This window comes from Mirounga leonina, unplaced genomic scaffold, assembly GCF_011800145.1.
Source record: "Mirounga leonina isolate KUSES-001 unplaced genomic scaffold, KU_Mleo_1.0 Mir_82, whole genome shotgun sequence".
Taxonomy (NCBI): Eukaryota; Metazoa; Chordata; class Mammalia; order Carnivora; family Phocidae; genus Mirounga; species Mirounga leonina.
This window is the reverse complement of record NW_023270825.1, coordinates 29,322,373-29,336,116: the sequence shown is the minus strand read 5'-3', so window position 1 is coordinate 29,336,116 and position 13,744 is coordinate 29,322,373. Positions and strand designations below refer to the sequence as shown.

Genomic DNA, 13,744 nt, shown 5'->3' with positions numbered 1-13,744 from the left:
GATTCTCTCTCTCCCTCTCCCTCTGCCCCTCCCCTGATGCAAGTGCATGCACGCTCTCTCTCTCTCTCTAAAATAAATAATCTTTAGGGGAAAAAAAAGAAAAGAAACATATTATGAAGCTGAATAGAAAATATGTATCAATTTTAAGATAAAACGTGGGTCTTCCAAAGAATTTCTGTACATGTGAGTTTTTCTCATACCCCAGCCACTCCCCAACCTACTAGGTATATGAATTTATGGGCCTCTTTTATTAGAGGTACTTTGGTAGGAAAGTTTAGAGCTGCATTGATTTATACGAACTTAGATTTAAATCTAATTTAATTCTATCCCTGAGTGATAGAGTGATTCAGATGCTTTTTATCATTGAAAATCTCTTGTTCCCGAACTTTCTGCCCTATGAACATTCACATTTATTTATTGACATCTACTTGGTGCCTGTAATGAGGAAAGTGCAGAAGTTGTTTTCTTAAAGGAGCTTTTTGTTGTAATCGGGTAGGAAAGTGTGAGGTCAGTAGAGACTGAAGTTATAAGGAACATTGAACTGAGAAAATGGGGTTTGGCATGTGTTTTAAAGCACAGATGGATGAAATTCAGTAGGGGGAAAAGAATTCTAAGAGTGGCCAGCATTATATACAGAAGCATAGACACAGGAAGGAAGGTACAGGAAGAAGGCTGCTATTGTATTTGGGGCTACTGGGCAGTGGAGGCCCTTGGAATGCCAGGCTGTCTAGTAGCACAGTATAAATAGAGTTCTAGAGAAATTCACCCAGTGTCACCATGCAAGATAATTTATATACAAAAAAAGGCAAATCTGGATCTTATTGCTGCTGTTCATTGATTTTTTTTTTTTTTTTTTTTTGCCAGTTCTTTACACCCCTTATCATATATGTGCTAGGCACTATTCTAGGCCCTGGGATGCAACAGGTAAACAAAGAGAGAAAAATCCCTATGGTGGATATGGAGAAGAGGTCCTGAAACAATGGGTGTTATCTCCTTGGGGACTGAAAAGTTTATAATAGGAAAAACTATTTCAAACTAATTCCAGAGGCCAATTAACTTTGAACAGTAGACATAGCCAGGAACTCAGAAATGAATCACTAAGTCTGTACTATGCCCACACCTGTTAAGAGAGCCCTCTGGTCTCTTTATTTTGTTTGGTATTATTACACTGAGCTTAATTGTCTGGTCCTGGTTGATAGAGCAGATTAGAAGCAATAAATCAGAAAGATGAGGAACTGTTCAGTGGCAGGGATGTGCTGAAAACATGAGTAAGTGATTATTAATAAGAGAGATGCAGAAAAACTATTCACATAAGTGATACAAAGCCAATAAGCATAACAGTCTGGGGTCATTTGGTTTGGGAGCAAAGGACCAAGTATACTTCACTCACCCCTTGGGGCCTCACTTTGTAAAAACTCAGTGTAAAAGTTTTTCAACACTTTTTTTAGCAACCAGTGAATTAGGAGATCTAGGCATTGATCTTCAGAGGTTGCAGATATCACAAAAAGAGACAAACATGTGTCTCATAATGGAAGGACACAACCCCACTTATGAATTAGTCTTGTTCCCTACCCCCCTCCCCCACATTGAACCTGAATCTGATCAAACTTCTGGAGAAGCCAATGTACAGGGAATAGAAAAGACAGAAGAACATGCCCGTATTCGGCAAAATTCAGACACTGTGCAACTCTATGTGACAAGCAACCCAATTTCCTCAACACATAAATGTAAGAAATAAAAGAGAAAGTGAGAGAAGTGGAGAGGAATGAACAGAACAAAAAAAATTTAAGATAAGATTAATTAAAATGTGTGGATCTTATTTGGATCCATTTTAGATAAGATTTTTAAAATTTTAGGACATCTTCAACAACTGAAAATTGGAACATTGACTCACTATTTGATGAAATTAAAGAATTATTAATTTTAAAACTAGTATAGTAATAAGTGGTTATAATAATGACCTGAGTCTTCAAAACAAGTGTTAAATTGTGGTCAGTAATTACGTTTAGAAAGGTAGAAATGTATGTTTCTTCTCTGAGAAAGATTTCCATATTCAGAGGTTAAAATATGTTGAAAGGAGGTAGTATGATATAGTGCAAAAAAGCACTTGGAATCAGACCGACCAGATTGTTAAACCTCTCAGATCTTAAATTTCCCTTTCTATGCAGTGGAAGGTTGCTTGACATCTACGTAAAATCCCATAAGTAAAGTATCTAGTGTAGGCAGGGAGTGTGGTGTATGCATATTAAATGTGCACGCCCTTCTTTTCTAGAATAAAAATAAATAAATATGCAAGCTTCAGCTTGGAAGAAAGAATCAAAGTGGGTCAAGTGGTAGACATATCTTTCAGAAAGTCTATTCCAAGCCTAATCAGCATCCCTATTGTCCAGTGTAGCTGACCTTTTTAAGACAAAAATCTGAATATGTCACTCTTGGTGCTTCATACCTTTTGGGAGAAGTTCAGACTCCCTAATGTACAGCCTCCTGCATGAGGTCCTTCAGGCCTGGCCTTTCCACTCTCAGCCTCCACTGGGGCCTCTGCCGATTCTCCTCCACACCCCTACCCCTGGAGCCATGTGGAGCTACTTAACAGCTCCCAGAACATACTGTGTTCTGCCCCTCTTCTCTGCACATGCTGTTCTCCAGGCAGGAAGGCCTCTTCTTACACACCCCTCCTTCAGCTGATGAATTCCTGCTTTTCTTCTCTCTGGGAGGGCTCCCCGACCTCCCAGGACTAGGTAAATTGCGTTTCCTAAGTGTTTCCAATAGTACCCCTCACCTCCCACAAGAGCACTCAAACCTCTGGATGTAGCCCCGAGAGACTTGGAGCTTCTGGAGGGCTGAGCCTGTGACAGCTCATCCTTGATCCTCAGCATGAGACATATAGTAGGTGCTCAGTGAGCGTCAGTGAATGCGTACTAGTAGGAGCCAAGAGCCCCCCAGGGAGAGAGTGATGGGCATTCATTTGTTCTGTTGCTGATCTTTCCTGTCCTTTGCCCAGGTCTGTTTTCTCAGAAAGCTCCCCAAGCTGGCAGTCTGATCCAGCCCCCAAGAAGGGGAAGCCTCCCTCTACCGTTCTGGTGCTGAGTCCCCTTCCTTCTAAATTTGGGGTTGGAATTGTTTATTGCCATTTCCATGGTACTTCAGAAATTCAAGCATCGCTGTCTTCTCACTTTTTTCCATTGAGACTTCCTGTTCGGATGTCTCTGGAACGTTACCATGTACCAACTTGAAACTGGCTTTGGGTGTCAAGATCTGCTACTTTATCCAAGGTCACTGATGCCAGCAAATGCTACAAAGCCCAGCCAAATGGTGGTCTCTTCAGCTGTGTGACACTTGTGCATGGTGCCTTGTGCAAGCATCTCAAGAGTGGGAGGTTCAAAAATGTTCCTTCAGGAGGAATAGTGTGGTCCTCATAGAGCATGCTGCTGGCTATCTAGAAGCTCAAGTTCCAGTCCTGGCTCTCTGTAACAGGCTTTGGGCAGATCATTTTACTTCTCAGATTCTGTTTCCTGGAGAAGTGAAGAATTCGTACCAGCCGTTCAAATGGAGGTTCAGGGCTATGCCTAACGTCAGTAAAACAGAACACTTTCCTAGTCTGTAAATCGTACTCCCAAGATTCGGGGGACAGAACATGTTTTTGTGTTAAAATGAAAACAGATATGCCTCTGTAGAATGCAAAATCAAGATGACTTTTAAAATGAAACTCAAGATTTTATTGGCAGAGTTTGAGGAACACTGAATTATTCTCCATGTTCTCTTATGGTGCTAACTTTCCATAATTGCTTCAGCCTCTGAGCTTCTGTCTGCTGGATAACTCTCCTGAGTAGAACATCCAATCCTCAGCACTGCCGAGTACATAAGGCATGGCTAGGACTGTAAAGAATGTATCATTTCTAAGGAGATACAGTATTGCATAGAAGGCTAACCTAATTGTGTCCAAGCAGAAGCCCTTTGGAATCTGCTTTTAAAAATAGCAAGAACCATTTATAATTAATACGTCTTAAAGATCTATATATATATAGTAAACTGAAGTTCTAGAAAGGCTTCTTATAAGGCAAAAATATTCTTTCTTCTGAGCTTAAAGCAGGCATTTTTATCAGGAGTTCAGAATCTGTGGCATCTAAATTAATGAGTTTTTAACCTTGTAGAAAACCTTGACGTTAGATTAACCCAAAACAAGACCTTTTGTTTGAAAAAAGCATCCCAGGGCATCATCCTCCTCATCTTCTGCAAGGGTTCTATTTCTAATGATGCAAAACTGATTTTAGCCTCTGTATCATTTACCTCCCTACCATGATGAATCATTGATAATTATATGTTAAGGATTCAGTTCTTCCCTCATAGTTCATTCTAGAGGCTTCTAATTACGGTTGGGTTTTCAATACATGTTTGTCTAAAGTTCTAACAGTTAATAAATAGGTCTGTAGAAAGCCAGTGAGTTTAAGGGGCAAGTGGATAGATGGTGCTCATATTGGCACCCTCTGGTAAGCACTTTCCTCTCCTTATTTAAAAGAAAACCACAGCTGCTTTTTGAGAAAGAATAACAATTTGAAGTGAAATTAGCAAGAGAAGGAATTGCCAATTTAAAAATGAGTGTTTCTGGATCCTCACAGGATTCCTCTTTAGAAAAGCTAGCTTATCTGGATGTTAGCATCTTTTGCTTGACTTTTAAAAAAAAAATGATCAAATTAAAATTATACAGCTGTCAGCATTCAAGCCAGACAGCTCACAATAGACAAGAAAAATTGCCTTTCTAATACTGGTATAATTAGGCTATAATGCATATGGAGGTTTCTGTGAATTTTCATCTCCAGTTAGAAAATGGAGCATTGCTTGCCACCTTTCTTCATCATGAAGCCAACTAGTCTTTTTTTTTTTTTTAAACTAAATTTGTGAAAACCAACAAATAGGCCATTCCATGGCATCTTCAGACAAAATAGGTAACTTTAACTTCTGTCCTGGGTTTCCTGATTTTTATTTATTTATCCTATTTTCATGAGAATCCTTTTTTGAAAAGCAAAGCTAAATATCTTAAACCCTTCTTAAAACAAAACAGAACAAAAAACAGTAATGAAATAGAGCTCTTCAATTTATTTTGAAAGATATATACTCTCTGATTGACTTTTCCATTCTGGAAATTCAGAAAAATATTTTGTATTGCTTCCCTAATACTTAGTACAATTGCATAATGGACTCACTTTTAAATAATTAGATAATTTGAAAAGACGGACATCCTATCTCTTGGAATCATTATTTCCAGCCCTCTCAAACTTCACTAAGGTCCTAGAATGAGGTCTTAGGACAAGATGGAAAACACACAACCTTTCTGTTTCCATTTAACTTTTGTTGTTACTGTTTTAGGAAGAACTTGATTTTTTTTTTCCTTTTTGAGATTAAAAATAACAGGTTATTACAGATGCTTGTGATGGTCCCAGTTTTAACAATATTCAGAAAAAGTGACTGGGGCAGGCTTTCTCAAATCAATCTTGCTTGGAGGAATAGGAAGAGGAAAATATTTCCTCACAAATAAGTTGTCAGAATCAAATACTAAATGTAGTGAATGTGGACCAAAGAAGAGCTCAGTTTAAAAATAGGATTTTAAAGCACTGTTGCTATTACTATAAAAATCATAATTATTTTAATACTGCAATTTCAGTTTTCATTTTAAAATTACGCTTTTTGGTCTGGTTGCATAGGCCAACAAATAATATTTAATTTTTTAAAAAAAATTTAATCCATAGCTTTTATGTCATGCATCTTTGGATATTTTCATTATAAGCTGTCTGCCTTTCATTATAAGCCTATGCATCATACCTAAAATGGAGACCACATTTGTGTTCTTACAAAATCTGTGCTTGTTCTAAAAGGTTATGCTGATTATAGTAACCCCTGCTTGGAAATATTCAGTAGGTATTTAAAGGTAGAATATTACAGTACACTTTTTATTTCCCCACAGAGTTATGATTTGGTTTACTATCCATTAATGTAAGGAAAGTTTTTACTTTAAGTTTTTTGGGGTTTTTTGGACTAGAAAAAATTTTTGTTCTATAAATAGACATTTCTATTATTTCTTGTGGGACATCAATAGTTCTCTTCCTCCTGAGGGATGTCTTTTTCTTTGAGAATGTGTATTTTATTCTCGTGCTGTGACACTGAGAAGTCCTGACGCTCCTCTCTTTCACCTTTGCTTTATCTCTTAGTGTGGCCGTCACCAGGTCCAGAGACGTGCCTTCCTTTGGACCTCCCATCCCCAAAGGGGTCACTTTCCCTAAGTCAAATGTGTTCAGGGACTTCCTTTTGGCCAAAGTGATTAACGCAGAAAATGCTGCTCATAAATCAGAAAAGTTTCGGGCCATGGCAACTCGGACCCGCCAGGAATACCTGAAAGATCTGGCAGAAAAGAATGTCACCAACACCCCTATTGACCCATCTGGCAAGTTCCCATTCATCTCTCTGGCCTCCAAGAAGAAGGAGAAGTCTAAGCCATATCCAGGAGCTGAGCTCAGTAGCATGGGGGCCATTGTGTGGGCCGTCCGGGCCAAAGACTACCACAAGGCCATGGAAATCGACTGCCTGTTAGGGGTTTCCAACGAGTTCATCGTTCTCATCGAGCAGGAAACCAAGAGTGTGGTTTTCAACTGCTCCTGCAGAGATGTGATAGGGTGGACCTCAACTGACACCAGCCTCAAAATCTTCTACGAGCGAGGAGAATGTGTTTCAGTGGAGAGTTTAATTAATAATGAGGACATCAAAGAGATTGTCAAAAGGTTGCAGGTGAGTATTTTCTTTCCACTTATCCACATTCCATTTCCCCTTCCTGAAGTTTTCAGTACAGACTAGAAGCAAGTTACTGAAGTCGGTGCTATCTTATCAGCTTCTCTGAAAACTCCATTGATGATATGAAGTGACCCAGAGTTTATGTCACACTCGTTTTCCATCCTTTCGCATTTGCGGTGCGTTTGTGCTGGAAACCATTTGCATGTGACCTGATCCCACTGCCTTGATGGCTGATGAGGTGGCCCAGCCAGTCTGCTTTAGTTGTTGAGAAGAATTGTTCGATTGAGCATCCTCTGCCTTGAATTTTTGAAGGGCGAAGCGAGTAGCAGAATACGGTCTCTGTTGGCTGCCCGCTCCCTGTAGGTCTCTGTTAGAGGTTTCCTTGTAAGCTCAGTGAAGCCATTGAGTCCTTTGGACACAACAAGTATGTTCTTTTTGGCCTAATGAATGGAGGTTAGTGGTGGGGGGAGTAACCAGACGGTCCTCAGGGGCAGCAGGGTATTTGGCAATAACCTTGCTCGTGGTGTTTTTCCAGCTCCCTGTCCACCACTTGACACCCTGTGGCGTTAAACCATGATGCCTTTTGTTTCCTTGTCCAGTTTGTGTCAAAAGGTTGTGAATCGGTGGAGATGACCCTGCGAAGGAACGGGCTGGGACAGCTCGGCTTCCACGTTAACTACGAGGGCATCGTGGCAGATGTGGAGCCCTACGGCTATGCCTGGCAGGCAGGGCTGAGGCAGGGCAGTCGGCTGGTGGAGATCTGCAAGGTGGCGGTGGCCACCCTGAGCCATGAGCAGATGATCGATCTCCTGAGAACATCCGTCACAGTGAAGGTCGTCATCATCCCCCCGCACGATGACTGCACCCCACGGAGGTAGGTCCAAGCTGGCAGCCGGGACCCTGGCAATCCGAGGCCGGGTCCGTGCGCCGTGTAGAACATCTCCTGCTGGGCAGGGCAGCAGGGCGCTGTGTTCAAAGCTCCTTCCATCCATGGAAAGTCTGACTCGGGACGTCGATCCCTTGCGGTCTGTGGCAAGAGCAGCTGGAAAGAGTGACTGACTTGGACCCTTCCCAGATTTACATCTGTGGATTTATAAACTTGCCAGTACAGATAGAGAAGTCTGGTAATAGCCATTTTAAATATCTTGCGCCGGTAGCTAAGAAACATGGAGTGCTTAATATTAGAAGACACTCAGCAACACAGGCTCTTAGGCTTCATGACACTGTTACTCATCGTCCTGTCCAAAATTCAGAGTGCCGTTTTGACCCCGGCGCTCTCATTCTGGAGCCCTGGACGTGACTTAGCAAGCGTTCTCTCCAGTGCATCTCTGTGTGTCGGGAATTGGCTTCAGATGAGCGGCTCCTGCTCATGCTGCTTTGGCGGTTGGGCCCCCAGCCTTTTCGCAGACGGAGGCCTGGAAGCTCCCTGTCCCTCCTAGCTCCTGCCAAGCCAGCGCGTGCTTGAAAACTTAACTTCTTGGTCTCTGGGGAGGTTTCTTGATGGAACAAATTTAATCAACTGTTTCTTTTCTCCTTTGGGCATGTCCATGCTATTTTTACTAGTTTCTTTAAATCTGTTAATTCGCTTTCAGCCCGTTATTGTCTAAGTTTCTCTTAAGCTTTGGCAGTTAATTGTTAGGCCTTCTGAAGCCAAAACATCCTTAACCTGTTTTTTTCCCCAAAAAACATGACCTGTCCTGCACCTGAACCCTCGCAGATTCATGAACAGTGGATGGTAGAATGTGTAAACCATTATAATGGGTTTACGTGTGTTCTTTAAAAAGTAAGCAGCAATGACAATCTACAGGTACTTCAGTTCTTCAGACCAAATGTTGCACTCAAGGTAGTGTTTCCGAACACTGTTTACTGCCTAGATGGCCCAGAGACTAGTTGCCTATGTCAAAATATGGTGAACTCCCTCTGTCGAATAGCTTCACGAAATGCTCCCTTTTGGATGACTGGATTTTTCGGAAACCGAAATATGTACCCAGAACTTTTTATTATTTCAGCTATTTTGGGGGGGTGGGGGTATATTCTGAAATTGCCTTACACACTACCCTGCCTTAGTTAACCAGATGTTTTCTGGTTTCCTCAAGCACATCATCGTTAACGTGAAACATTTTGCTGAACTGGGTTTCAGGAATGACTCTGGAGGCAGATCAGAGAGGTGGTTATGTCCTTACAACACTCCCCAGATGCTCTGTGCTCCTCCTCTGGTCCTTCTGTCAGCTGTCCCTTGGTCTCTCCTTCACATTGTCTGCTTGATTGTTTCTAAGTAGGCAGCTATAAACTGGAGAAGAAGAACTGGAGAAGACAACCAAGCTTTGTAACCTGCCAACCTTAATTACACACAGTACAGAATCAAAGACGCTGGTCTAAGGACAAATGGTCTGAGAATGAGTCTGTAGTTGGTGTGGTGCCATCTTGTCTGCCCAGAGACGCTTCCCCTGGCTTCTAGGCTCCCCAGTTGGTATGGGGAGGGAGGACGAGGTACACGTGAGTGTGAATACGGGATGAGCAGATGGGCGACATTGCTGACGCTGAATTGTGCATGGTTGTTACTGGGAAGATGGGTCAGAAGGCCTGACTCTGGATGGACAGGTCTGTGGTAGGAGGTGGTTTATCTACAGCAATATACTAAACCAGATATGTCTTCTGTGGTGTGCTGGTAAAAACAACTAACATCTGCTGAGGATTTAATTTGCCAGGTTAGAAAAAACACTTTCACATGGATTAGTGCTTTTAATCCTTATAACAACCTTATGAGGTAACAGTATTAATATTATTCTTATTTAAAGGAAACCAAAACTCAGGTTAGTAACTTTCCAAGCTCATCTGGCAAATTTAGATCTCACTTCAGAATCCAAGCTCTTAACTACTACTTCGTAGGCTTGGGGCACAAGTCCTTTTTTTTTTTTTTTTTTTTTTTTTTACACATACCAGCAGAAGCAGGGATCTGCGGGTACGGTACGTTGGCTTTCTATTGAAGAACAGAACCTTGCTGCTGCCCATGGTGTCGATATTGCTTCTGTGGTCGATTTCAAGCTCCCAGCGTGACAGCGCTGAGCTCAGAGGTGGGATAGATGCTCACGGTCTGCTCTTGCGAGCCAGGACAGGCTGCCTCCCGCACACCCCCGAATGAACAAGCCGGGTTTGTCTTCATCCTCCATCACTGCTGCCGAGACCCTCTTTGCCGCTCTCCCAGCCAGTGGACAGACAGAAAGGTGTTAGGAACCTGCCCCCATTAGGGCACGGAGTGGGAGGCTGGGATGAAGGATGGGTGCCCTGCGCCTGGGACGCACACTCTGTGTCTTTCACAGGACAGTTTCCATCCGAAAAGCTCCAGTCACACCTTCTGGGCAGGTGTGAAATGGTGCCATGGTTGCCTTTGGGGGACTGGAAACCCTGCTTTCCCCTTCCCTCCTTTAGAAACAACCTCAAAGGAACAGTGGAAGCATAAACACCTTGCTGTAATTTTCAACAAAATAAGATAATGCTCTTCTGTCATTTTTCTCTCCTCCACACTTCACACTCCCACTGCTGTTTTCCTAGCAGCTGATTACTCTGTTCTTTGACCAGTCACTCTCTTCTCTGTCAGCTATTCCTGCAGCGAGGGAACGGGCCTCCTCCAGGCCCCCTGTCCCAGGGCCCCTCAGCTACCTGCTTCTCTGGGGGCCAGGGTCCTGAGGGGTCACAGGTGCCCGGCGTGCTGACCAGATGTAAATACAAACGCCCATGTGTGTTCACGTGGGAGAGGCCTTAGTTTTGAAAAGGCAGGTTTTTTGTTTTAATGAACAGTTTAACAGCAACATGGGGCTTCAATCATAAAAGTGAAATAGGGCTCTTTTCCCTGTTTTTAGGACATAAGCAGATCCTCTATGAATTGCTTTCACACTAAAGTTTTTAAGAGAAGAAAGGACAGGGGAAGTAAAGTAAAATTCCTGAGCCCCTGCTGTGTATTGGGCATTAAAAAAAAAAAAAAAAAAGGCTTACATTTCCATTAACACAATGAGGAGGAGGAGGCTTGGAGAGGTTCTGTCGCTGCCCAGGGGGCAAGCAGGACTAGCTAGGCCTTCCTGCCAGAGCGGTTTGGTGCTTCCCCACAGCCTCCACCAGGAAGTTTCCCAGGGAGTGTGAGATGTCCAACGTCAGGAGGGGCCCTTCACCCCCGCCCCGGCCTGACTCCGGAGTGCTGGAACCTGTGACCCGCACTTATCTGTTGGTGCCTGCGACCTCTGAATCCTCAGCAGCCGTTCTCTTGGCAAGATGAAAAACACCCCGCTAGCAATTTCACCCACATTAAATCATGATGTTCTGAATGGTGTTGTGCAGGAGTGGTGGACCTTTCTTCTGTGGAGGGCCACTAGCCTACAGCTTCTGAAGAAAGCAATCAAGGACCATTCAGAGGAAGAGCTAAAAACAAACAAGTTACATAAAAGGACCAAATTACTTTTTAAGTAGAACAGATCACAGAGTTTTGTTTTCATTTTAAAACACAAGTATTCAAAATGCAAAAGCATACTGTTTTGGAACCAGGAAGGCTGTGAGAGTTCATCTGGTTCAGATTGCTCATCTTTCAGGCAAAGAGCTTTGGGGCAGCGAGGTTAGGTATTTTTTTCCAAACCCAAATCACATGGCCTATTAGGGCCCTACCTGTCCTCAGACATCGGACTGCCGATTCAAGAGTCCAGTGTTGAGATGATCTGTTGGGTGTGCTGTACAGTGGTTCTTCTATCTGTATTCCTAGTGTTGAAAAAGGAGAGAGCAATGGATCATCAGAACCTAAAGGAGAAAGAAAGAAGAAAAAGGCTGAGAAAGAGAGTAGGGAGAAGGAGTGGCTTTTCAACCAACAGGGTTTCAGTGTGTTGCCATGTGTCTCTCGGGCCTGAAGTACTGAAATTGCAATTCCTGTCTCCCATCACTCTAAAGATTGTTGAGTTTCCCATGTTGTCATAGACTGTGCTGAGTGAAATGAGTAATCCCTAGAAGTGAAGAAGTCTGGGGACTTGGAGTAGATGTATTCTTTAGTTGGAGATTAAAGTAAGGCTGACCTCCACGTAGACGGATTCTGTGAGTTCAGATCCTGGCTGTGCAGTCTCGGGCAGATTAATCTCTCCAGGCCTCCGTTTCCTCATTTAAAAAAGTGGGGATGATGGTAGTGCCTACCGCAGAGCATTGTGGCACCGCCACATGAGCGCCTGGCCCGTTGTCGGTGTTCATTACTGTTCAACACCGCATTTAACTGAACGACAGAATAAAAATCCTTCTATGAATTTTCATGTGTGTCCCTAAAAGCCAGCTTTTATCTTTGTTCTTCAGTGTACAGCCCACTTCTTGACTCCATGTATCATTCCTACATGTTCAGAGATAAGTCAGCAACGGGAAGCTGGTGGGTGGGCTGTCCCGTCATGGACAGCAATGAGACACGGCGCGTTGGCCGAGGTTTAGCATTGCGGATCTGCGGTTTCTCGTTCTCTACGAATGAGTCTTCTCTCCCTGCTTAGGCTTTATCATACTGCATCCTGTTATCATCGACTGTGCAGGAGGTTCCTCGCTGCACGTTAGAGGTGGTGGAAATGAAGTACAGACGAAGAGAAGACCAAGTCTTGGGCTACCGGGGTCTTTTAACCGGTTTTAGTATGAAGTGTTACGTAGCTTAAAAGACTATTTCAAAGAGTTTTTGCACTAGAAGAGAGAGATTACCAATTCCAAATCTTTCATTTCCCAAAGGGGCTAAGGCCCCAGAGATGAAAGCAGCTTGTCTGTTTCAGAGTACGTTATATTTGTTTCTGTTATCATTATTTATTTATTACTGTCTGCTGTGAGGCACCCCGTGCCTATAAAGGTGCATGTAGAGTACTGGGGAGTTAAAACCCAACAGGAGAATCCGTCAGAGGGTGGGGTGTGCTGAAGGGATGACATGGCCTACAGGAACATTTTTTAAAAGTTGGTGCCCAAAATACACGATCGCAATGTTCTGTACCTGGGCTGGTTGCTAGCCCCCAAAAGAAAGATAGAAGATATGTATATGTATATGCTGTATAAATGACATGACCCATTGGATTTATAAGTTAAAACAGACCCGTGCTAAGGGGAAGTGAAAGCTAGTCCTGATTTTGAGGTGGACGGAAATTTTCCCATGGATTATTGCAAGTTTTTATTATTGCCCCTTTTGCAAGCTGCAACATTCTTACATTATATTTATAGACACAAGTTACTGTATAATATGCCATATTTGGTCAGAAATGGAAGACTTCAAACCATACTACAGTAATGCCTCTATTAAGAACCAAAAAAGTATTGCAGCTTTTTTGTCAGAATGATCGGAATCAAAGCTAGAAATTATGTCAAAGCCTGAGGTGACACGCCCTCTTATCAGAGAAAAGGTTTATTACATAAGAAGTCATTAGCTGCTAAAAGTCATGTCAGATGTGCCATAAAGCAGTGTTTTGCAAACTGTGGGTTGTAACTCCTAAGTAGATCATGAAATCCACCTAAGAAGCTGCATTCAGTGTGTTTCTTTAATGAAGTGGATTAACACAGAAAACAGCAGAATGGAAGTGTGTGTGTGTGTGTGTGTGTGTGTGTGTGGCTGGGCTGCATCACAGTTTTGTATTTCTTATTGGGTTCATGGTCCCAAAAGTTGGAAAACCACTGTCATTAATGCTTCTCAGGGGTACAGCGGAGCTTAGGGCAGAGGGTCAGATTAAGGTTGACTTAGGCTTTAGGGAATCAGGAGGAGTGGTAAGACAACTCTAAGAAACGGTGCCTGTTGGAAACTGAGGCTGAGACTGAGCAGGCAAGGACCCCAGCAAATGCACGTGCCTCAGAAGCAGCCCTTCTCAAAACCCGACTGTCTCATGGAGGTGCGGGAGAGGGCCCAGTGTGGCGTACATGTTAGAAAGGCCAGGAGACCGACCTGAGACACGTAGGCAAGCTCCTGAGACGGTGACGCCTTCCACTG

At 43.0% G+C, this 13,744-nt stretch overlaps 1 protein-coding gene across 8 annotated transcripts in view; it reads left to right on the top strand.

The window, feature by feature from the left end:
- SIPA1L1 (signal induced proliferation associated 1 like 1) overlaps window positions 1–13,744 on the top strand; it is a 447,306-nt gene that overhangs the window by 367,016 nt on the left and 66,546 nt on the right. For all 8 annotated transcript variants that reach the window (XM_034992842.1, XM_034992846.1, XM_034992844.1 and 5 more), the window contains 2 exons: window positions 6,204–6,777; window positions 7,380–7,654. In XM_034992842.1, the coding sequence (XP_034848733.1) occupies window positions 6,204–6,777; window positions 7,380–7,654 (849 nt within the window). The remainder of the gene's footprint in view (window positions 1–6,203; window positions 6,778–7,379; window positions 7,655–13,744) is intronic.